General features: G+C 42.2%; 1 protein-coding gene across 30 annotated transcripts in view; it reads left to right on the top strand.

Annotated features, from left to right (window-relative positions):
- The window catches only part of mapk10 (mitogen-activated protein kinase 10), a 37378-nt gene extending 12433 nt beyond the window's left edge, over positions 1 to 24945 (top strand). For 2 of the 30 annotated variants that reach the window (XM_076757536.1, XM_076757526.1), the window contains exons 2-14: positions 505 to 576; positions 1929 to 2098; positions 5846 to 5975; positions 6446 to 6504; positions 6984 to 7122; positions 8161 to 8326; positions 9287 to 9358; positions 13537 to 13719; positions 15619 to 15743; positions 16597 to 16623; positions 17658 to 17721; positions 17814 to 17921; positions 20485 to 24945. In XM_076757536.1, coding sequence (XP_076613651.1) covers positions 505 to 576; positions 1929 to 2098; positions 5846 to 5975; positions 6446 to 6504; positions 6984 to 7122; positions 8161 to 8326; positions 9287 to 9358; positions 13537 to 13719; positions 15619 to 15743; positions 16597 to 16623; positions 17658 to 17721; positions 17814 to 17908 — 1302 coding nt within the window. In that variant the 3' untranslated portion in view covers positions 17909 to 17921; positions 20485 to 24945. Of the gene's footprint in view, positions 1 to 504; positions 603 to 1928; positions 2099 to 5845; positions 5976 to 6445; positions 6505 to 6983; positions 7123 to 8160; positions 8327 to 9286; positions 9359 to 13536; positions 13720 to 15618; positions 15744 to 16596; positions 16624 to 17657; positions 17722 to 17813; positions 17922 to 20479 lie in introns of all 30 variants that reach the window. The other 28 variants (XM_076757531.1, XM_076757532.1, XM_076757522.1 and 25 more) reach the window with 17 other exon arrangements.
- The last annotated feature ends 355 nt before the right edge of the window (positions 24946 to 25300 follow it).

The following is a 25300-nucleotide window of genomic DNA, read 5'->3' as shown; positions in this document are numbered from 1 at the left end:
CAAAAAAAAAAAAATATGAGCAAGAGGAGGAGAAATAATAGGTTCGGCTTGCCAGGAAGTCATCAACACAAGACATATTGTCTTTCAGTCCTCGGTAGCACCAACTATTCAGGTCATTTTTCAACCCAAGTCATGCCAGCATCTTGAAACACAACGACATTGGTCACTGTAGCCATGATATTGTGAAGAATCGATATATTGTCAGCTCGAGGAGTGGGTAGTGGCATCTTGTTGTTTTTCTCACCTTTATTTAGAATGATGGAGACAGAGTGGAGAGAAAAGTGCAGTGTGCTTTCTGGGAGGATTCAATCCCACACCAAGCAAGGAGTCCATCACTTTATGTGTCGTGTTTTGCAAGTGATCAATCCAGATGTAGATGAAGGTCCGGCCGTCTGTGTGTGAGCGCAGTTTGTTCGGGGTCAGCTCATTTCCCCTCATATATATGCAAGATTGCAGCTCACAGTCGCTCCCTGACTCTGGCCCTCCTCTCTTTGTGTCTTGCAGGTATTTATGAGCAGACATTTCTTATATAACTGCAGCCAACCAATCCTGGATGTGAAGATAGCCTTTTGTCAGGTGTGTGTTCCTTACAGGTAAAAAAGGTACAGTACCCATTCACTACCACTTCCCCTTCATTGCTCTGTATGTTGTGCTGTTGTTGTGTTTCTGCATGTGAAAAGTGAGATGACAGTTTGAGTTTACAAACACTTGCAGCATTTCTTTAAGAATAAAGATAAAATGGGGCATAATCCTGTTAAATTCTTAATTTGAAGTCCAAAATGGTTTCCGCCAGCAATTAGGAGCTCTAGTGTTAATGTCTCACGGAAAAGATCTTTGTCAGAAGGTGAACAGTTCCCAGCCTTGTGTGGAAATTAATTTCATGCAAAGCTAAAATTAATTCAGGTGGACCGGATATTCCATTACATCCAACACCTCGAGTGTTTATCTGACACTGTGATCTCAACTGGAGACAAAAGCGGCGAAGAGACTTCCTACCTGAAGCTTAATCGCTCACCTCCTCTTGAGTTGTAACAGTGGAAATGAAAAACTCCTGTGGGGATGTAATTTCATAAACCGTGCACTCTATATCACAAGCGTGTGTGAGGATTGCGTGGTTTGCTACAGGCTATTCCACTGTAGCTCAACTTATTAAGACGCTTTGCATGGAGTGTCTGCATTGCACATGCGTGTGAATCTTTGTGCTCAGTAGCCGCTATAGGTACCGCTGGCTGCACAGTAAAGGCTGCAGTCCAGTGTGTTGGAATAATTAGATCATAGCTTTGGATGATTTGCCAGCTATGTTGGATTTAAATGTATTACAGTGACATGTATTAATTTTTCATGCCATTTGTGGGAAGTGTTTCAAACTTGTTCCCCTCAGTAACACACAGCTTTGTTTGCTCTGTGAGCTGTGTTGTAATTACCCAGTCTGTAATTAACTGATATTTTTGTTGTGGCACCATTTGTTCAACTGCTCTGCCCAAGTAATTATAGCCTGATTATTGTGTGCACGTTCATAAAAGAATAATGCCTTTAGTCTAGTTAATACAGTAAAGTGGCACTATTGTCCTTCCATGGCTGTTGTAGAGTTTACAGTTCTGCATGGAAACAGTGTAAGTGTGAACTCAGCTGTCCTGTATGTCCTGTCCTGTTTATGTGACCTTTCCAGTTTTACCAAGTTGCCCCCGAACACACGTTTTGTTTGGAAAAGTACCAACATAGACTCGTATAAATGCAGAGTTGATGCAGCAGCAGCTAAATACATATTGACTTGATTATTTAACTGATTTACTGATGCTATCTTTTGCTGTTCTTTTATGACCTAACGATTCCCTTCCAGGTGTTTCATTCATTGTCAGGTAAGTAAACACGTAAATCATCTTCATCAGCACTAAAGTGTTTTTTTCTGTCGTCTTTACGTCATGCAGGGTTTTGGAAAACAAGTGGATGTGTCATATATTGCCAAACATTACAACATGAGCAAAAGCAAAGTGGACAACCAGTTCTACAGTGTGGAAGTGGGAGACTCCACCTTCACAGTTTTAAAACGTTACCAGAATTTAAAGCCCATTGGCTCTGGAGCTCAGGGAATTGTCTGGTAGGTACTCAACAGTGAATGTCTTTTACATGCTGTTTTACATCATATCATGCTATTTGGTGTGTTTTTTATGCAGTATTTAATGCGCAATTATCTCTTTTAGCTGATTGTTGTCTTTCTAATTGGCTTGTAGTTTATTGCTATGGGGGATTATTAAGGGAGGAGATTCTCTGCTTATTGTTTTCACTGTGTGTGAGGGCGGCGAAATGTAATTTTGGAAAACTGCATGACGTTTCTGTGATTAATAACGGCGCAATCTGGCAGTTGGAAAGTCATGTTTTCTGTTCTCCTGAAAACCCTGATGTGGGTCCATTATGTCTGACCAGTGGTAACATCTGGAGGCTCAGCGTGCAGCTGTGTGACTCATCTTTGCAAAAATGTTGTGATGACGGAGAATAGATCATCTCAGGGTAAAGCTTGTCAACGTATAAACATTTTATCAAAAGCCTGATTAGTTTTATTAAAGGATTGGACATATTTTGTGTTTTAATCCTCTAAAGGTCAACAGGTAGATGTTCTTTCAAAAGGGCAAATGAATCTGAATGACTCATGTTTTATGATGCAGTTAAATGTTTTCAATCAATGACAACAGTAAAACAGGCCTATATTTTAAATTATGATCAGCTGAGTGGCACCAAACTTATTATTTCAAATTCAACATCCTCAATTAAATGTACTCGTAATTAAAAAGTACTGATTAACTGAACCACAGAGTAATGAGGTGGTAATTTGTTTGTTTCCTGAAAGCAAATTGAGGAAACTGGTTCCTCTCCGGCGGGAAAAAAGCGAAAGAATCTATTCGTGTCTTCATTATTCTGATGAATTTTATGGCCCTTTTTGAAGCAGAAGTGCACCCATTTCCTCCTATGAACTGAAGAAATTGTGAACTATATTTTATATTAAAGGCAAAGATAATTGTTGCTGCTACTGTAATTATGTGTCAAAACGTCAGTAGTGTTCCTCAGTAGGAGCTGAGAAAGTCAAAAGGTAAAAAAAAGTAGAGGAATCAGGACGTTTGTGCCATTATTTTGTCAAATGTGGAGCATGTGGCCCTTTATGATATTTTCATTCACTATAAGCTTATATCCTCTGCAGTGCTATGAGCTGATGACAGATCTGTTTAGAATATGGATGTGAGGACCATAAGGACATGGACACTTAAGTGAATCCTTAATCCGGATTGCAGAGCGAGCTCGTGTTCATTGTAATTCATCTCACGCCTGCCCTGTCAGAATGCAGTGGAGCCGCTGCCAAGGCTCCACTTACAGGAATGCATCTTACAGTCTTTCTCATGACTGAACAGACCTTTAAGTCATATTTATGTTGATGCAGTGTCGCTGCGGTGCTACACCTGCCTCAGAGAACCTCTGGAAAGGCCCACGTTGACATTTTTTTAGCTTCTTATATAGAGTTTGAAAAATCTCTGGCTCTCAGCACTCTAAACCCCCTGCCCTCCACTCGCCCTCCTTCATTGTCCTTCCTTTGCTTCCCATGCCCTCGGCCCTTCTCCCCTTCCGCTCCAAAGCAATTTCGTGCATTTGCAAAGGAGCTTGGACGGGCTGTAACTGCTAATGCTGGGACTGGGCCCATCTGAAGGATATTGTAGAGATGGATGGCAGGGAGACAGTGCAAATCTAATTTAACCTGCTCTGCTGTGTGCTACTTGGCTCTGCCCACAGCTGTCATCTGGTGTCATATGGTGATGGTATTACCACAACCAAGCCACATAAGACCCCAACGACTGATATAATATCCTACCGATTATAGACATCAAATGGGACACACCATGGAAATAGTCTCATTTAGATGTTAACAAGCACATCAGCATCATATCACAAGACTGTGACGTGTGTATTTATGCTGAAAGAATGGTTTTGTCACAATATGATGGTGACTATGCCATGCTTTATCTTCAGCCTAATCCCCAAATGGATGCCATAATCGCAATGACATAAACATCTGTTTGATTTCGCACAGACAGTTGAATTCCTCTCTACTCTACGTTATAACATGCATGCACTCACAGCAGCCGACTGCACACAGAAAAATACAACGCACATCCAAGAGCAATCTGTCTGTACAGTAAGTAGGTTTTCTGCTATTCGTATGCAATCAGGAGCCTCTAAAGCCTGAGAACATGTTAATGAGGGAAAACTTGTGTCACTGGCGCAGCAAAGACTCACTCTGCCAATGTTGTCGTCCACAAACATCCCAATCTGCGCACATCTCTGCCCTCATGACTTGTGCGCTCGGTCAGGATGAGCTTTCAGAAGCATCTTAGGAGGGATGAAGACTTTAAGTAGTTTAGCTGGTCATGACATCATCTTTCACTCAGCGAGAAAAGCGATGACAGGCTCAAATCCCTATTGGATCAATGCTTTTATGAAGGCTCCATTGTTTCCATGGTCACACACTACCCCTGGTCTGCAGTCTCCGGAGAACCACAGTGCATCCAGCCCACAAACCCACACGCGGCGTCATCTTGATTGGGGTTGCAGTGAGCCTGAATACAGATGCCTTGAAACTCAATTTGCAGCATCTTTCAGGGGGAATTTGTCAGAAAAGGCACAGTCTAAGACGGAGCTGAGAATGTGATGTGCATGGCAGCTTTACGGCTGTTTCTTCTCGTCTAGGTACTGCTTTTCATTGAAAGCAAACATAAATCTGCACAAAGAGCTGAAATCCCAAAGGTTCTCAGGGGTTGGGATTGTGTTGAGCCAGCAGAGAACTCACTCTGCTGTAATGACCTCCAAAATGGGTTGAGCCACTTTGTGGAAAAAGAAACCATCAAGGCTATAACTTACATTTATCCCTCCATTGTATTGTGCTATTTATTGTTGTTTATAATACAGCAACATCCACAGGAATAATATTAGAATCTCCATCTGCCTACCAGCACATCTAAAGCTAACTAAAGAGCAAATTTTATCAGTACAAAACCTGAAAAATTACAAATAATAAAGGTTATCGATACCTCTCTTATCTGTAAACATGAAGCTGGGGCTGGGAGGCGCTTAGCTTAGCTTAGCTTGGAGCAGCTAGCATTGGGTCTGTCCGAATGTGAAATGTGTTAGCTTAGCATCTTCTGCTGCGTTCATGTAATGTCAGCAGAGTGGGAAAAACAGAAAAACCTCCTGTTATTCCTCAGGAATATTCAGGGACTATTTCAAGATAGCTACCCAAACTGTTCCACTTGTAGACTTGTAATCACATCATTTAAATAGTGGAAAATAGCATTAATATATTCAATATGAAACCTGTTTTGTTTTTTTTGTTTTTGTTTGTGCAGCCATCTTGTATCTCAGGGGGCCTTTCTGGTCAGATAGAGGATAAATAAAATAGAAACACAGTGTGTATAGCTCGAGATAGTAATTGTATGAGTGTTAATAGTGGATTTGATTTAGACTGCCAGCAATATCACTCTGCTCATCTAACTTGGCGAGAGGGCAAATAAGCTCATTTCCCAAAATGTCTGAATGTGATTTGAATGTTTCTCTGATACTAAAAAGGTCATACCTCTGGAGAAAAAGATTCTTCAGACCAAATGACGAGTTTCAAACAAAGCCGCCCGTCATCTTTTTTCTCACGTCTTTGTTTGCTCCGAGATGTGAAAAATAATCCTTTTGTTTTTCTGACCGATGACTTTCAGGGTGGATTGGCACAATGTCATGCAATGGCGCACAGCGTGATTCACCCAGCTATGAATACTAAATTCTTCCGCTGTTCTCTGTGGTGTTTCGTCTGCAGTGCGGGCTATGATGCTGTCCTGGACAGAAATGTAGCCATCAAGAAGCTGAGCAGACCCTTCCAGAACCAGACCCATGCCAAGAGGGCATATCGGGAGTTGGTGCTCATGAAATGTGTCAATCACAAAAATGTAAGTGACTCAGCTGAGGGGTAAGAGGGCTGGGAAGGAACGCAGGAAGAAGGAAAATGCATCCATTGTCCAAATGAAGCGGTTTTACCCCAGTCACTCTCTATTTTCGGTTCCTGATAAATCCCTTTGCTACAAAACAGAGCAGAGCGACTGCAATGTTGTGACCGTGCTAAATTCAGTGCCTCCAGAAATGTACCAAACTAGCAGGAGAGTGAAACAGAGAGCACTTCAAGGCATGAATGTAATCTCCAGTGCTGCAGTTTGTTCCCTTTTCTTCCTCTCTGTCCCTTTTTCCCCTCATCCTCATTCATCCCCGGTCTTTTGTTCAAACTCACTTCTTCGGTTTTCTCTGTCTCTCGCTCAGCAGTGTCCTTCATCAGGGTCATTACTGACTTGTATCCCCCTGCCTTGATGTAACTCAGATTTTAACCGCCATATGCTGATCGTCTCCATGTTCTTCTCTCCTTCAGATTATCAGTTTATTAAATGTCTTCACACCACAGAAATCATTAGAGGAATTCCAGGATGTGTGAGTATAGTAAACCTGTCTTTGCATAATTACATTTCTATGAAAATTATTAATTTAGCTCATGTAAGAGGCGCAGAAAGGCTACTTGTTTTTATTTAATCTGATACATAACTACAGAATGGGACTGATTCTATTATGCATAATGTGCTTATCACTCCTTCACACCTGCAGCTGTGAGAAGTGTAGTCAGTGAAAGTACTGTAGGTGTAATATGAGGCTGCTGGATGTATCCTGTTCTCATACTGAATGATGAATGAGTGTGTGTTCACATTTAGAAGCAACTCATGAGAGGGATTCATACGTCTTTTGTGTCAATTTGTCAGCCAGAAATTGTAGAAGGGCTGCAGAATGATCTGTTAATGACGTTCGCTTATTCGTATTTTAGTTGACAGCCAACTCAACAAATGCCGAATAACTCATCAGTCACGCAATTGATAAGTCTGTCAGCCACTCATTCATCAATAAAACCCTTTTTTCAGGTACCTAGTGATGGAGCTGATGGATGCCAACTTGTGCCAGGTGATTCAGATGGAGCTTGACCACGAGAGAATGTCCTACCTGCTCTACCAGATGCTGTGTGGTATCAAACATCTGCACTCAGCCGGCATTATTCACAGGGTAGGAAAGCAAGACGCCTCGGTTTTCTTGTTTAACTCCTGAATATGCGTTGTGTGTTTTTATATCTTTTGGGGCAGCAATCTGTTGTCCAACATCAGTAGACTTGCCATAAACCTTGACATCACCTTGGTCACCCATTTGGCAATCCGAGACTCCCAGGTGGCACAGAGAAAACTGCATTGACCAGGGTTTAATCCCTGGTGCTTCCAGCTGGCTTTGCCGGCTGTCCCAGCCAGCACTGTTGGCAGTGTTCATGAGGTGGGAAGCCTGCAAGCAATCATGTCAGTGCACCAGCAGATTTGACTGATCGGACAAAGCACCTACACAAAGGGAAGTAGGATAGGGAATATAACATGTGTTACGTCCTCCTCCTCCTCCTCACTGGCTGTTTAATTTGAGGAAGCACATGGCCTTTTACACCCACCCCCGGTCACCAGGGAGTTACCACAGTGCACGAGGAAATGGCAATTGCAGATTATCGGAAAAAGTAATCATCACTCAAGGAAACGAAAGCAAACCAAATTATTGTTTCACTATTTACAGCCTCAGATAGTTCTTATTAACTTCTAAATGTGGCTAAAAAAAGCAGGTTTTCTAGGGTCGAGTTAGATGAAAAGATTGATACCATTCTCATCTCTGTACAGTAAATATGTGCTGTCGCAGTCTGTTAGCTTAGCTTAGCATAAAGGTTGCCAACAAGAGGAAACAGTAATTCTCACTCTGCCAAAGGTAAGCCTAGAAATATGGATTTAACAGACAGGATATAACATGGTAATTGCTGAGCCTTAGATGTGCTGGTAGGTGAAGAGTTTACAGCTAGCTGTTTCCATTCGTTTCCAGTCTTTGAGCTAGGCTAAAGGTAACAATACAGTATTTAACAGACATAAATGAGAGTGGTATTGATCTTCTTGTTTAATGCTAGGCAAGAAAGCAAATGAGTGATTCCATTAAAGAGACCGTCTACTGAAACCTGTCAGCAGAAAGGAAGGTTTACCTAATTACACACAGTTTCTCATGCCAGTCTTTTCCCATCTCCAGGACCTCAAACCAAGCAATATAGTGGTGAAGTCAGACTGCACCCTGAAGATCCTGGACTTTGGTCTGGCCAGAACTGCAGGCACCAGCTTCATGATGACCCCTTATGTGGTGACTAGATACTACAGAGCCCCAGAGGTTATCCTGGGCATGGGATACAAAGAGAACGGTGAGAATTTGTGCATTTGAGCCTGCATGGATCAAATTCAGGGATATTGAAGGGATAACACTGTAGTCTACGTATTATTCTTGTTATTAATGCACACAATAAGTCTCAAGCCAAGTGATGTTTTTTGCCAGAGTAAATCAAAACAGCTCACAGTGATTGATTCATAGCAATATTTACCAATATAGTGCATCACAAAAGGAGTTTATTTGGAGCTATTTCTTCCCTTTCTGGTGGCGGCAGTGAAGAGGGGAAACTAAAGTTAATACAGACTGGGAGCCAGCATCTACCTGTAGTCTAAAAACTGAAGCAACTGCATTACAAAGTCATTTTATGAAGTGAATTACATTAAAGCAGCAGCATGTCTGTGCGAGCGTGATGTATTTTTAAACCGATGGGAGCCGATGACTTTCTTGCAGTAAAACCTGCAGTGGAACACACAGCAGCAGCTTCTGACTGCGGCTAAAAAATGCAATCGTTTGTCTTTTCATGGGCATTAATGATCAGGAAATGAGTGAAAAAAATCACCCATGAATGCTCCCACACCAAAGTTTTATCTGTGAAATCTGGAAAACAGTTCCGGTGGAGTCGCACTTTGCAAATGATCTAAAGTGAATTGAAGTGTTGCAGGTATGAGTCACTGATTACAAGCCCCCAGAACATCAGACTTGTGATTGAATGCCAGCTGAGTTATGACTCATTAGCCATATTCCTTTCACGGATGGAAGTGTGTGGACTCCCAGGCTTTGAATTTCCTGCCTCTTGTTAGTCCGTCTAAGGCTCTGCTTTTCCCTTCCTCTGCTCTTTGCCTCCATTCCAGTGTATCTCTGTATAACATGCTCCTCACTAATTATTTTCTCCTCACTGAGTAACAGCTAGTTTCTAATCACTGTTCTTCTCCCAGAAAACTCGATGTGTCTAACACTAACCTCTCTTTTCTTTTGCTCACCTCTACGCGTGCAGTGGATATATGGTCGGTGGGGTGCATTATGGGAGAAATGGTGCGCCACAAAATCCTCTTCCCTGGGCGGGACTGTATCCTTGTTAACACGCAGTGGCGTTATCTGATGGTAACACTATTTTTGTTTATAGGTTTATGTCTGCAGGAATATATGCAAAAATCAATCATTCTTTGTGCTAAATGCCGCCATCGACGTTGAGTTTCAAGTGTCTCACTCAAGGTGGATTCAGCTGCCTTTTAAGAGTGTCAGGAAAGATGAAACAGCAGCTACAGATACTTTTCCCATTTTTCCTTTTAAAAATATAAGCATTTAAGTCATACAGCAGTAATAATAACACACCCTTCACGTGGTATTTTGGTAAATTTGGCATCATTTTGCGTTTCTCTGTTACATTCCCTTTGAAGATCACTCAGTACCTGGCCTGATGTTCTCTGTATGTTACAGAGGTGAACTAACACACGCTCACATCTGGCTGTCTTTGTCACATGTTCGTATCAATTCCAACTGATCTTGTTTTAACACTTTTAATTTAACCTGCAATAACGTTATAGAAGAAGCATCATAAATTCTCAAGTCAGTATGTTTGAACGAAATATTGGTATTTATCAAGCCGGCCCATATTTTTACATATTCTGAATTAATGTGTACGTTGTACCAAAATGTTAGCTTGGATTTAAACTAACCCTTTAAAAAATGAAAGTTACACAATAACACAAAAAACTAACCAATTGAGGCAGTGGTAGACCAGCAATTGCTGTGTTCTGCGAGGTAAAATGACTGTTTTTCTCAAAGGAGTCTGGTGGCTTTGAAGAGAGCGATAAAACAGCTTCAGCTCCCCGTAGGAAATGGCTGTCTGAAAAGGTCTATCTCTCCAGGGATTGTTTCTATAATGTTGCCTGACACTTAGAATAACAATCTGAGCCTGTCGGTGGCAAAACCAAACACTTAGTGGACGTACTTTGACAGATGCAGTTTCCTCCAAGGATCACGCTGCAGCTAGTGCAGTCCACTTCGTGACTGCCGGCTGAGGCGAGCAACTGGACTAATTCCATTTAGACCCCAAAGTATGTGAAAATAGGGCCCAGGTTTAAAATAAAGGAATTACCCTTGAAGCTTTATTCACTCTCGCACTTTGGCAAACGGAAGTTCTCTGTGTGTTATTCAGAGTGTTTCTGGAGTGCTACCTGGTGTGCTCTCCTGCTGTGAGGGGGCTGTAATTGCATCCTCAGGATGACTTCTTTCAGAGGGATGGATTTGGATAAATAGTTCTCATGCTGAGTTTGTGCACATGTGTGTGCACGTGAAGTACATCTTGCCATTTGAGAGCGCCCACACATGTGAGTCAGACATAGGTATTTAGCATTCAATGAATAATAATGAATGATTAATATATTCATTTTTAACATCTGCTAATAGCAGCTTAGTTGAACTGACTTGAGAAAAAGTTCAAAGGTTAAAGGTGTAGACTGTTAGCATTTTAGCGTCTAACTAAACAAATGAGACGGCTGCCATAATGAAGAAGTATAAGGGTAAGTTTTTATTCTGTAGCGTCTTGTTGTCAAATCTATGACAAGATCAAAACCAACAATGAATTGATGCTGCAAGCGAGTATTGTTGTCCGTGCAGCCAAAGCCTTATAGCTAATTCCTCATTGACATATAAAACGATTAATAACATATGAATGAGCCGCACCATTGCACTGGGTGATACATGCCTTCATGTGATGAACACAGGCTCTGTAGTTTACACTGAGTCTGTCTCACACACCCCATCCTGCTGCCTTAATACTCACCAGCTTGCCAAATCCTCACCCAGAAACAAACCCAAACAAAATGCATTTGGATTTACCCCCGTTAGCTTTTTTTTTTTCTTTTTTTTTAATGTATATACTCAAGACACATTTTGTAAGTGTTCATTAGGAACAAATGGCCTTGAAGCTGAGAGCCACAGACAGGATCAGAGCATATTGAGCGATGCTAATGCATTTTTGATGTTTTCACAAAAATATTAAATGCCACCAATCTCACACCTTAAAATTACGCTTTTACTGTAAGTTGTTTAGAGGCAGAAAAGTGGGTGGAAAACAAGAGCAGCGTGTCTTTTGGCTGATGCTGTGGTCTGTACATCCCTGATCATGCAGTCTCTGAAAAATTAATGCTCTGGAGAACTAGAAAACCCCTGCAATGAGCTCTGCAATGTCTCTCTCCTTCTGTCTCCGCTCTCGCAAACACCTGGAATTCTTACCATCTAACACTCCATCCTCTCTCACTGTAGATCAATGAACCATAGTCATGCACACCTTTGTTAATCTTCTGTTTATAGATCAGTTCTGGACGGGTACCCTGTTGTTGCTAATCTTAATTTACTTCATAGACTTTTCGACCTGAAGTATTGACCTGGCTGAAGTTATCTGCACCTTCCTGAGTGTTTGTCAAATGATGATATAGGATAGCGGTCAGCCCACACAGGTCACAGCACGGCGAGCCTGAGGGTGGAGAGGTGTTCGATGGCCATTTAGTGCAGCAGTGTGGTAAATAAGTGGCTATGGAGGGATGGCAATGGGGCAAGTTGTATTTGGAGTACATGTGGCATATAGACCAGGAATTACTGGTGACATACACAGCTACTGTATGTGATGGCATCTAATGCATATTGTACAAGTTGCAGAATATTACGTAATTTTAGGAATGAGAGTCATAGTGAAAGGAAAGTTAAGACCTTCATGTAACTAGGATAAGAGTGAATACATTAGACCTGCAATGTCAATGTAAACATAAATGTTAAGTTTTGTTTTGTGTATGTAGCCTCTGCAGCAGGCTAACATCACCATCACTTTATGTGACGTCAAGTAGGTTGTATTTTTTAGGTAAGTCAGTATGTATTTGTTTCACACAACAGGGGATAATACTTTTTTTTTTTTTTTTTTAACCTGACAACAACGTTAAATGAACATTACATAAAGAACTAAGCAGAGAAATATGGCCATTTTCAAATCTGGTCAAATGAAAAAGCGGTAAAACCACATCACGTATTGGGACCCCGGTCTCTTCCCATTGGCTCGCAGACGTCCCCTGACATGAGGTCCACAGTTCTTCAAATCACGTTTGATGGGATAAATTTATGTAACCTCCCCTGAGGTCAGGATGACTTTCCAAATAAAAGAGCATAAAAGAGAGGATTTTGGCTCTTAACGTCTGAAGAGTGACCAATCAAGGGATACAGGCTTATAACTTGTAAAATTGACTTTTATGTAAGTTAGGAGGTAGATTTTTGATAGGTGTTGGTAATGCGAGTGTGTGTGTGTGTGTGTGTGTGTGTGTGTGTGTGTGTGTGTGCGTGCGCATGTGCCGGTGTGTGACCCCAGTGGACATGTGGTCAGTCGGCTGCATCTTTGGAGAGGTGATAAGAGGGACAGTGCTGTTCCCTGGGACTGACCGTATCCTTCTGACCTCACTCTGCTTCACATGTAAACCTGAATATCATAGAAACCCCACAGCGTTTTCTCGAGAGCAGTCAGGTTCAGATGCATGATGCTTCAAGACACGAGTAACTCCAAACACAGTGGAGCGTTATGCATTTTGCAGCATGCACCGACACTCTGTGGAAAAACACCTCTAGCTGTCTGAGCGAATCCAACAACTTGCCAAAGAGCCATGGATAAGAACCTTAGTGGATGAAAAAATCGCCTCACTGAGCGCCGTGTGGATCATGGCCAATGTGCAATGGAGACAAAAAGGAGGTGGAAGTGTGTGGCGTTCCAGCAAGATGAAGTAATGGGGATCTCTGGTGGCTCTGGCAGCTAACTGCCTCACTGGCAGCCTCTGTGAGAACATGGGGAGAGGAGGAGGTAATCTGCGTGTGGAGGGGTAAGACAGGAAATATTTATCATCAGCGGGGAGAGGAAACATGTTGACGTACCCCACAGCCATATTTGCACACACAAACACAAGCACAGTACAGGTGCACTTCAACCTTCTGTCTTTTCACGTGGATGCTTCTTTTTTGGGTTCGATGGATTCAGCTGATTTCAGATCAGAAATACTGTAAGTAAGTTGGTGAGACCTGTCCACTGGTTTGTTATTTATTTATTTGTTCTCATAGCTTCCATTACCATCAGGCAAACCTTTAATGAGTAAGACAAAAGAAAACTGCTGTATTCACACATCGTATGTGTGTGGGAGTAGTATCTGAGTGGACAATGAGGCATGCAGGACGCTGTGTGTTTCCCTTAATCCTGACCCACCGCACCAGACATCGACCAGTGGAACAAGGTGATTGAGCAGCTGGGCACACCCTCGCCAGAGTTCATGAAGAAACTTCAGCCCACAGTGAGGAACTACGTTGAGAATCGGCCAAAGTACGCAGGCCTCACCTTCCCCAAGCTCTTCCCCGACTGCCTTTTCCCTGCTGACTCTGAGCACAACAAACTCAAAGGTGAGACTCTATGATTGAACTCATTTTATCAGATTGCAGGGATGTAATGGTATACGCCTGGTATAAATCAGTCTTGGAGCACCTCTGCTTAACTCTATTGTCATAAGAGAAATTAGTTAAAAGTTTCCACCATTATGGGATGGACTGCCACAAAATTAGTATGCCTAACAGACACCCATGTGCCCCTCAGGATGAATTATAATAACTTTGGCAATGCCTTAATTTTTCACTTAGCACAGCAGGTCAGCAGGTCAAAGCGGCAATTTGTCCATTATTTTAGTTTCTGATTAAATGCCTGCAGAAGTAATGACATTCTCATCAGCTTCAGCTGCACTTTCTTTCCAGTGATAATTAGCAAATGCTAGCATGCTAACACGCTAAACCGAGAAGGTGAACATGGTTAACATTCTACCTGCAAAACAATGTCTGTGGCAATTTTCATTGTGTGCATGTTAGCATGCTAATTTGAGCATTTAGCTCAAAGCACTACTGTGGTTTTGGACTAAATAAAAGTTGACCAGAAAATTATAGTTTTATTTCATAAAAATGAACTTTTATTTTGTTATATCTTGCCCTTGAGCCTCCACATTAAACTGAAATACTTTCACTAAAATGCGTTTCTGAAGCCTGCTCTGTGAGCCCTGGTGAATTCAACCTATTCTTATGCAGAAGGTTGAACAAGACATGGTTCATATCTGTCTGTCTCAGTTGAGAAATGCGATGTCTCTTCCCAGTTTTTAAAGAGTGGAAATTCCCTTCGATGAGATATAGCAAAATATGCTTTTTCTGTTGCCCCGCTCCCACATCAAAGCTCCCGTCTGCTAAAACTCTCATGAATCTCTTTTGTATTCTGGCTGCTTCCTGCTGTGCGTGGCAGTGTTAAAGGAAACACACCCAGAGACAGAGACAGTGGGAAGGCTGTGAGACCTCGTTGAAGTGCTGCTGTTTTGTGTGTTTTGTACCGTCACAGGTACGAACTGAGGCAGACATCCTTTGGGCTTTGGTATTTTTGAACTGTGGGAGGAAGAGACAGACAGAGAGCACTGCAGGATGAAGAGAAGCGAAGAAAGACAGACAAGGAATAAGGAAAGGTGGAAGGAGAGCGATAGAGGAGTCATTTTACAGATTTACTATCCTCTTGTTATCGACGTGTCGATGCTGAAAAATGCAGACGGTGCGCCCGGCTCATCTTCCTTCTCTGTTCTCAGTTCCGTTTCTTCAGTCCTTTGCTGCTGTAGAGCTATTTATAGTGGGGTCAGTGTGTGTAGGAGAGGGACGGTGTGTGTTTTAAGGGTTCTCCATTTCAGATCAGTCCAAGAGGGCCTGAGGGTAGAGAGACTGACCGACTGAGCTGACGCTGGCAGCATTGTCAGATGTCGAGAAGCCTTGTCAAACACAATGCGTTTTACATACTGATGCTCCAATAAAACTGCATTTAGAAAGACACCAGTGGGTGCAGGTGATATCTAAGATGCATTATTTCAGACCAAGTTGAGTGAATCAGCCTGAGACCTAAATTTTGCATCAGATCAGAGATAAACAGATACGAATATGGGACAAGCCAGAATCTTGAATTCTGATTAGATTGAGAAAGGAAGAGAGATCTGGAGGGTTGATAAAACATTGCAGGATTATCTGCACATGAGTTTTCCAGAGATCTGTTTCAGCAAAAGTGCTCTGTTTATTTGCTAACCCACATGCGATTGAGGGTTTGTGAGATTCTGCTTTCCTTTGACAAGCTGCTGCTGTTTATTGTTCTCTTTAATCTCATCCATTTCTCTCTCTCTCTCCCTTTCTGCCTTATCGTGGTTTGAGTTCCCTTTGGCATATTAGAGGACATTTTTCTTGCCTTGTGATCTCAACCAGATGTTTTTGTTTGTTTGCTTTTTCAAACCACAGCTAGCCAGGCCAGAGACCTGCTGTCTAAGATGCTGATCATCGATCCCGCTAAACGGATATCGGTGGACGAGGCCTTACAGCACCCCTACATCAACGTGTGGTATGATCCAGCTGAGGTGGAGGCGGTGAGTAGGCCTTTGGCAGAGCTGTATATTGATTACTATCCCAAGCTCAGTCCTCTCCTCCTGTCTCTGAATGGTCGGCACTGTTTACTTTGTACCTCCACTGGCGCACAGAAAATTATGACAACCCCCCCGTTTTATTTCATTCTTTTTTAAGCCAGAGCAATTACAGTGATTAGAACATGAGTTTTTAACGATATGTTCTGCATCAGTGAAAATCGCTGCATCAGTGCATTTATGATTGCGTTTTAAATCTTTGGTTCACATCTCATTTTCATTTTTCTCTCAATTGCCATCTTACACAGTTTTGAACTTTAATAGTTCTTAGGCTCAGTAAAACAGCCCCCCAACTTTTGCTACTCCTTCAGTGAAGAAAGTCAATTTTTTTTTGCTGCTACTCATAAAAGAGTGCTTTGTTCCACTTTGTAATGTAAGACTGGTGGTGTTTCTGGTTGATTTGGTGAAGTCTAATTTCTTCATCAGCGCCTCATTAGTATGAGGTGACGGTGAGATTGGGAAAAAGCCATCTGCAGCTAAAGTTGTACAGGTACCACTTCCACTTGCAGCAGTATACTAATGAGTGCATGACCAGCTGATGAACTCCAGCATTATTGTTCACTCTGTGACACGTCCCGCTGGTTAACAGCAGCTTCTGTAAAGACGCCACATGACACACCTCCATTGTAGTTATTTTTAGAGGATTTCATGTCTGTGCTCTTGCCTAAGTTGTCTAGATGTTGATGGTGTTAACGATGTTGTTAGCGTTGATGTGGAATGTATGATATGGCTGTGAATGGCATTTCAACACGTTTTCTGCTGTTTTCCCTTTCTCTAATGTCATCTCATGCTGATGAAGGCCAGAGATCTCATCCAAATATCCATGGTAAATAACAACCGCCCTACATCAAAGAAACTAATTCAATGGGACCTTTGTTTATAGAGTACTTGGACATATTTGGGTCAGCACTGTCAATCATTAATCACAATAAAAAACAATGTTAATACACATGTTTTAGAGAATATAATACAATCTGCATACTCCATGGCATTGCAACATGTAATTATTGTGTAGCTGCAGGTAATAGAGGTGCAGTTTTGTCCATAAGGCTGCATGTAAAGCACCTATAGGATGTCGAGAGGCTGAGAAGCGACACTCTGTGCTAGAAAATGACTCAAATAAATCCTCGCTGGAGGTGAAAACCTCTTTCCTCTGTCTTCTGCTGAATGCTGACCTGTAACTGTCCCTCCAAGGTCATATCAGAGAGGTTTATGGGTGGTCCTGTCACCTGCAGTGGGATTATGGTGTCGCAGTCTGGGCAGGGTCACAATGAGTGATAAGAGGGGGTTGACAGGGTGCCAGACAGCATATTTGTGTCCTGTTAGATGAAGTGACAATCCTCTGGGAGAAGGACATAGACACCATAGCTGGCCAGGCCACCAGATTTGTTCTTGTCTCACTGTCTGTCAGTTGTTTAATCCTGATGTTCAGTGTATGAAATATTTTTATTTACGTGTGTGGGGACAGTGTAATGCAATGCAAGTCAGCCACCATCATGTGTGATTAAGGATAAATAAAGTCCTGACTGTTTATTTTCCTTCATTTACATCGTTAATTTTCTCCATAATCCACATGTACCCCAGCATGTCTTTGTGTAATTACAACACATATTCAAGTGTCCAGTTACATTAACAGCCAGATGTGCTTCTCATGTTCAGATATTCTTTTCACCCCCATGTTTTTATTCATTGGTCAACTTCACGTTGCAAAATTCATCATTTCATCAACTTGTAAATTCTTGTATCCTAGTCTTTGACTCCACCTGGTGATATCCAGCGATATCAGCCATATAAACATCATGTTAGATGAACCTTGTCAGCTGGGTCGTTAGCTAAATGGTTGCACTCTGTCCCCTTTAGCCTCCACCTCAGATCTACGACAAGCAGCTGGATGAAAGAGAACACTCCATTGATGAATGGAAAGGTGAGAATTACAACATACATAATCCATCTATCAATCGATCTGTCTATCTGTATGTTTTAATCACTTCCTCTCCCTCCTTCGCTCCTCGGCAGAACTCATCTACAAAGAGGTGATGAACTTTGAGGAGAGAACGAAGAATGGCGTTGTGAAGGGACAGCCTTCACCTTCAGGTACTCTCAGTGCATAACCCTAATCGCTCTGTAAGTGAATTTACTATAACCTTACTGGAGTTACTTGTAAATAGACAAACCCATCGTGTTGTTGACCATGTGTCCTCTGTCTCCTGCACCCCCCCGTTGAAGTTAAATGTCGTGTAGTGTTGTGCCAAATGTATTTGTTAAATGGATTTGTAGGACAGCTAAACAGTAACTGCTAAGATTGCCTTCTAGTGCACAATATTTGATAAAAGATGGTGTGTGTACTTTTATGAATGTGTGTGTGTGGGTGTGTGTGTGTGTATGTAACATGCCATGGCTTAAGATTTGGGTCCTTTGGGGGTCCATCACAGGATATTTCAGTCCTTGGCTGCTGCTTGAAAAAAGACCAAAGCGCATTAAGTGCAGTTCTAGTAGCTTGCCACAGAGAGGCAGTGTGGAGTCATGGTAGCACTTTGACAACTCCTCTGTGATGCATGTGAAAACTAGCTCATTGCCAGATTAAAGCAATAGCTGTTCTTAATTTAAAACAAGTGGTGCATTTTGAAGATTAGAAAAGCAAACTGAAGCTAAATCCCGCAGAGACAGCTGACCAGGAGAGGTAACTGCTACATGTGAGCGCGAAGGGAAATCAATGTGCCTTGAAAATACAATGAAGTCTGGACAGTGTCTCTCACAGTCTTTACAGACAAACACGCAATTATTAGCATCTTCTACAACTTTTATTTTAAGCAGCATAGAAACGCTGCTTTTTGACTATCTTCCATCTGAAGTGTTGAGACAGTAAAGAGCTCACAGGGTGAGACAAGCACATAATGCAACAGCTGCTTCTTCTTCTTCTTCTTCTTCTTCTTCACTCTGTCTCTCATCACCTTCATCTTCTTTTTTTAGCCATCCGCTGGTAATGAAGCAGATGGGCTGGCCTCGTGTCTGAGCGTGGCAGACACGGTGCACTGCAGGGGCTGCAGACGGTTTTACTGCAGCAGCAAACACATGATGCCTCCGTCAGAACTAGACGGGCCCCGGGGCTCTTTCTGTGTGGCTACGGGTGTTGGACATTTTAACGTCTTAAATGCTGTAATTATTATTTATAGAGATATTTCCAGGCCAGCTCGACAGGGTTTGTGCGTGCCACGCTATACACTTACACGTGAGCCTTTCATATCTCTGGAAATATTATCAAAAGATGGAAAAGTAGTTCAGTGAGTGCAGAGGGCAGCTGAGACTGAGACATGGTTTAGACTTTATTAGCAGGGCCAAAGCAGCACACAACAAGAGCCATAATCCCACAGTCGGCGTTTCTCCCCAGATTAATCAATTTATGATTTAAAAGCTTATTCAATCTTCCATTTTGGTGATCTGTCTTGCTAGTGTGGTTTATTCTTGAGTCATCTGTCAAGATTTAAACTTTTGCTGCACCCGCACGGTGACTTTTAACAGATAATTCTGATGTATTCACTGTAAGTGAACCTACAAGTGAAGTGACTGCTGGAATTAAAGGCAGCCATTAATCCTGCTTTGCTCTCTGTTTTATTTTGGGTCAGCTGAAGCGCCCACCAGTCTCCATTAAGCAATTACCTCCCACAGGGAACAGACACAAACAGCAGATTTATAGTTTGTCTGCACTGTTCATGTCCTCTGCAGAAATAACAGGACTAAAGCTTGGGAGTAAAAGTGGTTGTTTAAGTGATTTCCTCATATTGGCAGTGCCTTTATATTCTCATCCTTATCCATTTTAATCTGGCTTTACTCTTTCAACCCCCACGGCAAAAGCTGACCGCTCATTCTTCTATTGACTTGCTCATAACCTTATCAAAGAGAGCAGAACCTGCTCGCTGAGGATTTGATGAAAGTGCTGTCCAAACCCACAGAGAGAGATGAACACGCTTGTCCGCTCGTCCAAGGTTTGTCCCCAGATCAAGGCAACTTTAAAGGGATGTGTCATCTCCAAACCTCCATTAATACTCAGAACTTCCCACTTCTATGGACAAATCCCATCAAGGTCCAGAGTCAGTCAATAAACAGGTGCGTTCAGGGTCTTTAATGGAGTGTTAATCTCATTACTAACCACAAAGTAGCAGCTGAGTAGACTGAATTAAGAGTTCTACAATGAAATTTCCAGAAGTTTCGTGCCGACTGTTTCCATCTTCCCCTTCAGAACCAGAACAAAATATTTAAATTGTATAAGTGAAAAATGCTTTCACAAAGCTCAGCCACAGCAGAGCCGCTTTGAGGTACATAAATCATGAAAGCTGCACCATGTGGGCATTAAAACAAGATCACTTGACTGATGCCATACAGTCCTGACCATGCAGGGTTTATACTGAAATAACAGAGGCTACTGGCTCCACTCCTAACACTGCTGCCTTTGACGATCTCTCCTGTGAAATCCGCTGGACCCAAACCTTACTTACCCTGTCCCATCGTAGACACGCTGTGATCATTTTGTCCCACAGGTGTCATTGATGTTGTTGACGTCTTGATGTCACCGAACAAATTCAGCCTTTTTCAGCACTTAAAATAAAAAAAAGACCTCTTCTTGTTGTATTTCAGCACCAGGACTCTTTTACGTTGTAACCCCCTGCTGCTGTTGATTCCCTTAGCACAGGTGCAGCCGTGAACAGCAGCGAGAGCCTCCCACCCTCCTCCTCCATCAACGACATCTCCTCCATGTCCACCGACCAGACCCTGGCATCAGACACTGACAGCAGCCTGGAGACCTCTGCAGGACCCCTGGGGTGTTGCAGGTGACTAGCCGCCTGCCTGCGCAACCCCATGTTCTTCCGAAGGTGAAGAACCCAACCTGAAATGACCAACTGAAAATACGATATTAAAAAAAAAGAGTAAAGATGAAAATGAATATATTAAGAACAAAAACATGAGTTATGGAAACACAGAATCTGAAATGATGAAATCTAAAGCCTGTGCATTGTCATTCAAAAACAGCAGTGGTATTTAAACTAAAGTAAATGAGCTGAGATATATGTTAATGATCCTCTAGTTGCTTTGCTTATATTACCCCTCATATCTTGTATATGGCATCCGAACAAAAACGACCAAATGCTTCGACTTGCATCTCCTGTAAAGTGCATATTGGCTGGCTGCTGGTCTCCCAAATCCTTACAAAAGCGTTTATGCTCCAATCATTGTGGCAAGGTGGGCTGCCATTTCGCTCATCACTACTGTACAATACAGACTTCATTCTCCCGTCCTCCTTTCCCTATCCAACCCTTATGTAACGACACTGCTGTATTTTAACCTCTAGGCTTGGTCTTAGACAACCCCCCCCCCCCCCCCACCACCACCACAATCCCCAATGTCAGGTTGCCTGATTTGCGTGTTTTTATGTGGTTATTCTGCAGGGACATGTAGTCGCTCTCACCCAGCGCGGCGCCCCCTGCGCTACTTGTAAATAATGTAATTCTGTACAGCTGAAGGGCACACGGAGTGGGACTGACGGCCAGTACACTGGGAGTTTTTTTTTTCTGACTAGCGCACCTTGCCACATCACTGCTTTCCACCTCAGTTGCCCCTGCCTATTGCTGTAGTCCTGCATGGTTAGATTTAAAACAATGCTAATCTCACTGTATGCTAAAACGAGTCTGTATAGAGACTTTTGTTTATATACGATGTAAACTAACTCCAGACATGGGGGGTCTGGTCACAGGTTAGGACTGTGTGTGTGTGTGTGTGTGTGTGTGTGTGTGTGTGTGTGTGTGTGTGTGTGTGTGTGCGCGCGTGTGCGTGTGTGTGTGTTAACCACAGGCAAGCCATTAAGACATTAGTAAATGTCAGGGCTGAGTTCGGGACTTAAAGGGTCAGTACACTCAGTAGAGTGAATTATTTTGATTGTGCTCAGACTTGCATCTTTAAGGAGTTGAAAAAGTCTGATTTGTGTGTAGTGTCCCTTTTATTTCTCCTGGCAGTGTATGATCAGTCCCTCCACCACCCCATGGGCTGGCCCACAGCCCTGCATGTCATTGTGTACCATTAACCCCTCGTAGGCACAGGAGGTTGGTCTATTTCACTGTGGCGTTACCACACGGTCGGGGTCTATTCTTATTTATTTGACTGAAGCATAGAAGGCTTTAGAAAGGGATAAAGTTTGCAGTTTAAAGGTGGGCGATGAGTGTTAACCCCGTAGCAACGGATCATTTTGTTCTAAAGCAGACTCATGAACATCTCACGACACAAGGAGGAAGTGGATCGAAGCCCAACAGTTATTTTGACTACATTGTTTCTTAGCTGGAAGATTTATTTATTGATTTATTTATTTTGATAGATGGAACCTGAATATGGCAAGTGCCTTTTGGAATGAAGCATCGCAAGTGCGGAAATTATATTATTTTTTGGTAATTTTTCCTCAAACTCTTCTTTTTCTGCCTTAAAACTATCCGAATCCGGAAATATTTAAGGAAAAAAAAAAAACTAAAAACACAGTTTGGCCAGGTGTTTGCCGCTTTAATTTCAAGGTTTTAGCCAGTGACAGTGAAGTTTAGTGGTGGGAAATTAAACAGCTTTCCTCAGATTGTGCGGATTAAGACATATTTATACTTATTCTGTGTTTACACAGCATGAAAACCTTTCTGCCATGTTGCATATTGAGACACACACAAACACTTAGATGCATCATTTGCATTGAAAGGCTTGGCAGCTGTGAACTCTTTCTATCACCCCAAATCCATTTATTTTACCTTTAATAAGGAAGATGTACAGTATGTTTGGCAGACTGCACTCAGAGGAGACACAGTCAGCACCTACATAGAGAAGTGCACCCAGAACCCAGGCCATCCCATTCCACATGTGAATATGCAAAGGGTGATTGTGTTAATGCAGCTTTCTTTTAATGCTTTAGATAAAATACACTTCAACTAGAAACCAAGTAGGTGATCTATTAGTTGTTTATTTGTGTACATGTTATTTATACTTACTTAGAAATGAGTTCACATCTTGGTTCCCGCTGCCATGTTTCACGTTTTCATGCTCGTAACAAGAAATCATTTTTCACAAGCAATTAAGTGATTTCTGTTGTGATTATTCTGCTGGTGGATGGAAAGACGTTTTAAGGACTGTGAGCTGTGCTTATGTGAACAAAACAAACTCCTTACTTTATGTACAGTCTGCGTGATACACTGGAATTACCTGTCTCATGGTGTTTCATCACTTGACAATCAGGTAACACAGAGGAACAAGGTTTCTAGACAGAGGACACACTCAACGATGCGTTCGCTGTCCCTCATCGAAACAAGTGGAGCCATCTGTGTTTGTTTCTAACGTGTCAAAAACACCATTTACATCAGTGTCTATGAACATATTTCCTGCTGAAGGAAACTGCATGGCTCATGTGGTACGTCCACTATCTTAGAACAAAGGCTCAAATCTCAGTCGCGACACTGTTAAAACCTCCTGGGGGGGAAGTGGTGACTGCACTGTTTACGTATTTGTTTCCTAGTGTCACTCGACATGTATCTCTGCCACAGCGCAGTGGTTTACTTTTTGCATGAAGCAGCACATGAAATGTCAAAATCCATCCCCCAAAATGCTAAACTTCACTTCAAACGGCTACTTTGTTAACACTCGCTGTGCCCGTGGCTTGTGCACAGTGAACCACACACGGGCTTACGGCACCTTCGCGGAGCCGAGAGGGTAACTGAGGGCGGCGTCTCCAGAATAAGCTACGGCTAGCTTGGCTTTCTGTTCAGGGTCTGGCCAGGGCAATCCTTCAAAACAGGGTGCAACTTTGAAAATCTTTGTGTTTTGAAAATGAATTTCTCACAAAGGGGTCTTAGTGCAAGTCGACTCCTACACCACAAATACTCACGGTACTGTTGCAGTTAATCTACAGGGCATTTTTAACCATCCTAACTATTATTCTTTACATGTTCTGGTCACTGAGTACAAACACAGAAATACTTTTTTTTTCTCTCTGAATGTGAACTTTGGATCTTTTTATAAGACATCCCTCCAGACAATTCTGTTGTAACCAAAAGGTGCTTTTGGAAGTAGAGATGATGCTAACACAGAAACAGCTGGGTCGTCAGCGTTGAATGTAGAAATGAATTGTTTCACTCACGTCATTGCTGCTCTGCTTTGTCATCAGTGTGTGTGTGTGCGTGTGATTTCAGATTAACCAGCACTGAACACAAACTGTCTGTAGGGTTGGATTAGACGATGTGAGACGGCACCTGGACAGATTCTTTAACCGATTATTTTAGGACGAGATCATGACTTCTGTGGGATTGCTTTTGGGAATGTTTGACGGAGAGTCGGCACAGTCTCGTGTTTGGAAGTAGTTCATGTGTGTATTCATGTTCAGCCACTTAGAATTAGAAATGTGTCAACCACCAATCCTGCTCCTAATTTCTGCCACAAGGGACGTAAAATGATCTCTTGTGGATTCAGGATTAGCCAGATTCACGTCTCATTTGGTTGACTTGTCATGCAGCCATAATGTTTTTGCCAATATGGAATATGTGTCACCAGTTAGGATGCATCTTGTACTCAGCTGTGCCAACATGAAATCTTTGGACTCAGTACTTGTGATCCCCAGCCTGTTGATTTTCACCTCTTTCTTTCAACTCGTATTGTAAATAACAACAATCCAACAATGCAATAAACACTTTATTGCACTCAGACAGGGAGGCAAGCTACTGCAAGGGTCAGGTGATGTATAATGAGTCTTAAACGTGGACTGAAATGTGGAACTCTACAATGATGAAACCCTGTATAGCTCATCTGAATCAGGTGATGTTGTTCTTCAGTTCTTTTACGATTCCTTCTCTCTCGTTTCTTTTACTCCGTGCTGTTTTAATGAATCATTCTTTTGACATTGTCAGGTCAAATAAAGAAAAAAGGAAAAAAAAAGAAAAAAAAAAGAAATTGTATCTGTTTCACGCTGATCTCGAAGCTTCAGGCTATAGCGTTTCAAATAAAGTCAAAACAAATGCAAAAGAAAAAGAAAAAAAATTACTGAAAGCTGTTACTGTAAACACAACATTTTAAAGGAACTGTGTATGTAAAAATAGTATATGTATGTGATTGAAAATAAACAAAAACCTTTGATCTTGGACTGCGGTGTGCGTTTTTATTTTTCTGGTCTTTTTCTCAGCTGGAAGCATCTGTCCAGGCTGACAGTGAGTCCCACCTACACACACTCTGTTCCAGCTTCAGCGCCTCTCAGTTCTGCTGGACACACAATCTAAAGGTCGGCATCAGTTAGCAACTTCTCAGGCTGAATAAGTGCAGAAAAGGCCGCCTGGTGGTGCAGGATGAAAGCGAGTGCGCTGACATTTCCCACATCAGTGTTCAGTTCAGATTAGAGGTCAGACATATAGCAGCGTTTATATAAATACTGTGGGAACGCCACTGTCTCATGTAAGGTTCTAAACCACTGAGCAGAACTACTTTTTTTGGCAATATTCTTA

Source organism: Chaetodon auriga, chromosome 19 (genome assembly GCF_051107435.1).
Source record: "Chaetodon auriga isolate fChaAug3 chromosome 19, fChaAug3.hap1, whole genome shotgun sequence".
NCBI classification, from domain to species: Eukaryota; Metazoa; Chordata; class Actinopteri; order Chaetodontiformes; family Chaetodontidae; genus Chaetodon; species Chaetodon auriga.
This window is presented reverse-complemented; position numbering and strand designations above follow the sequence as displayed.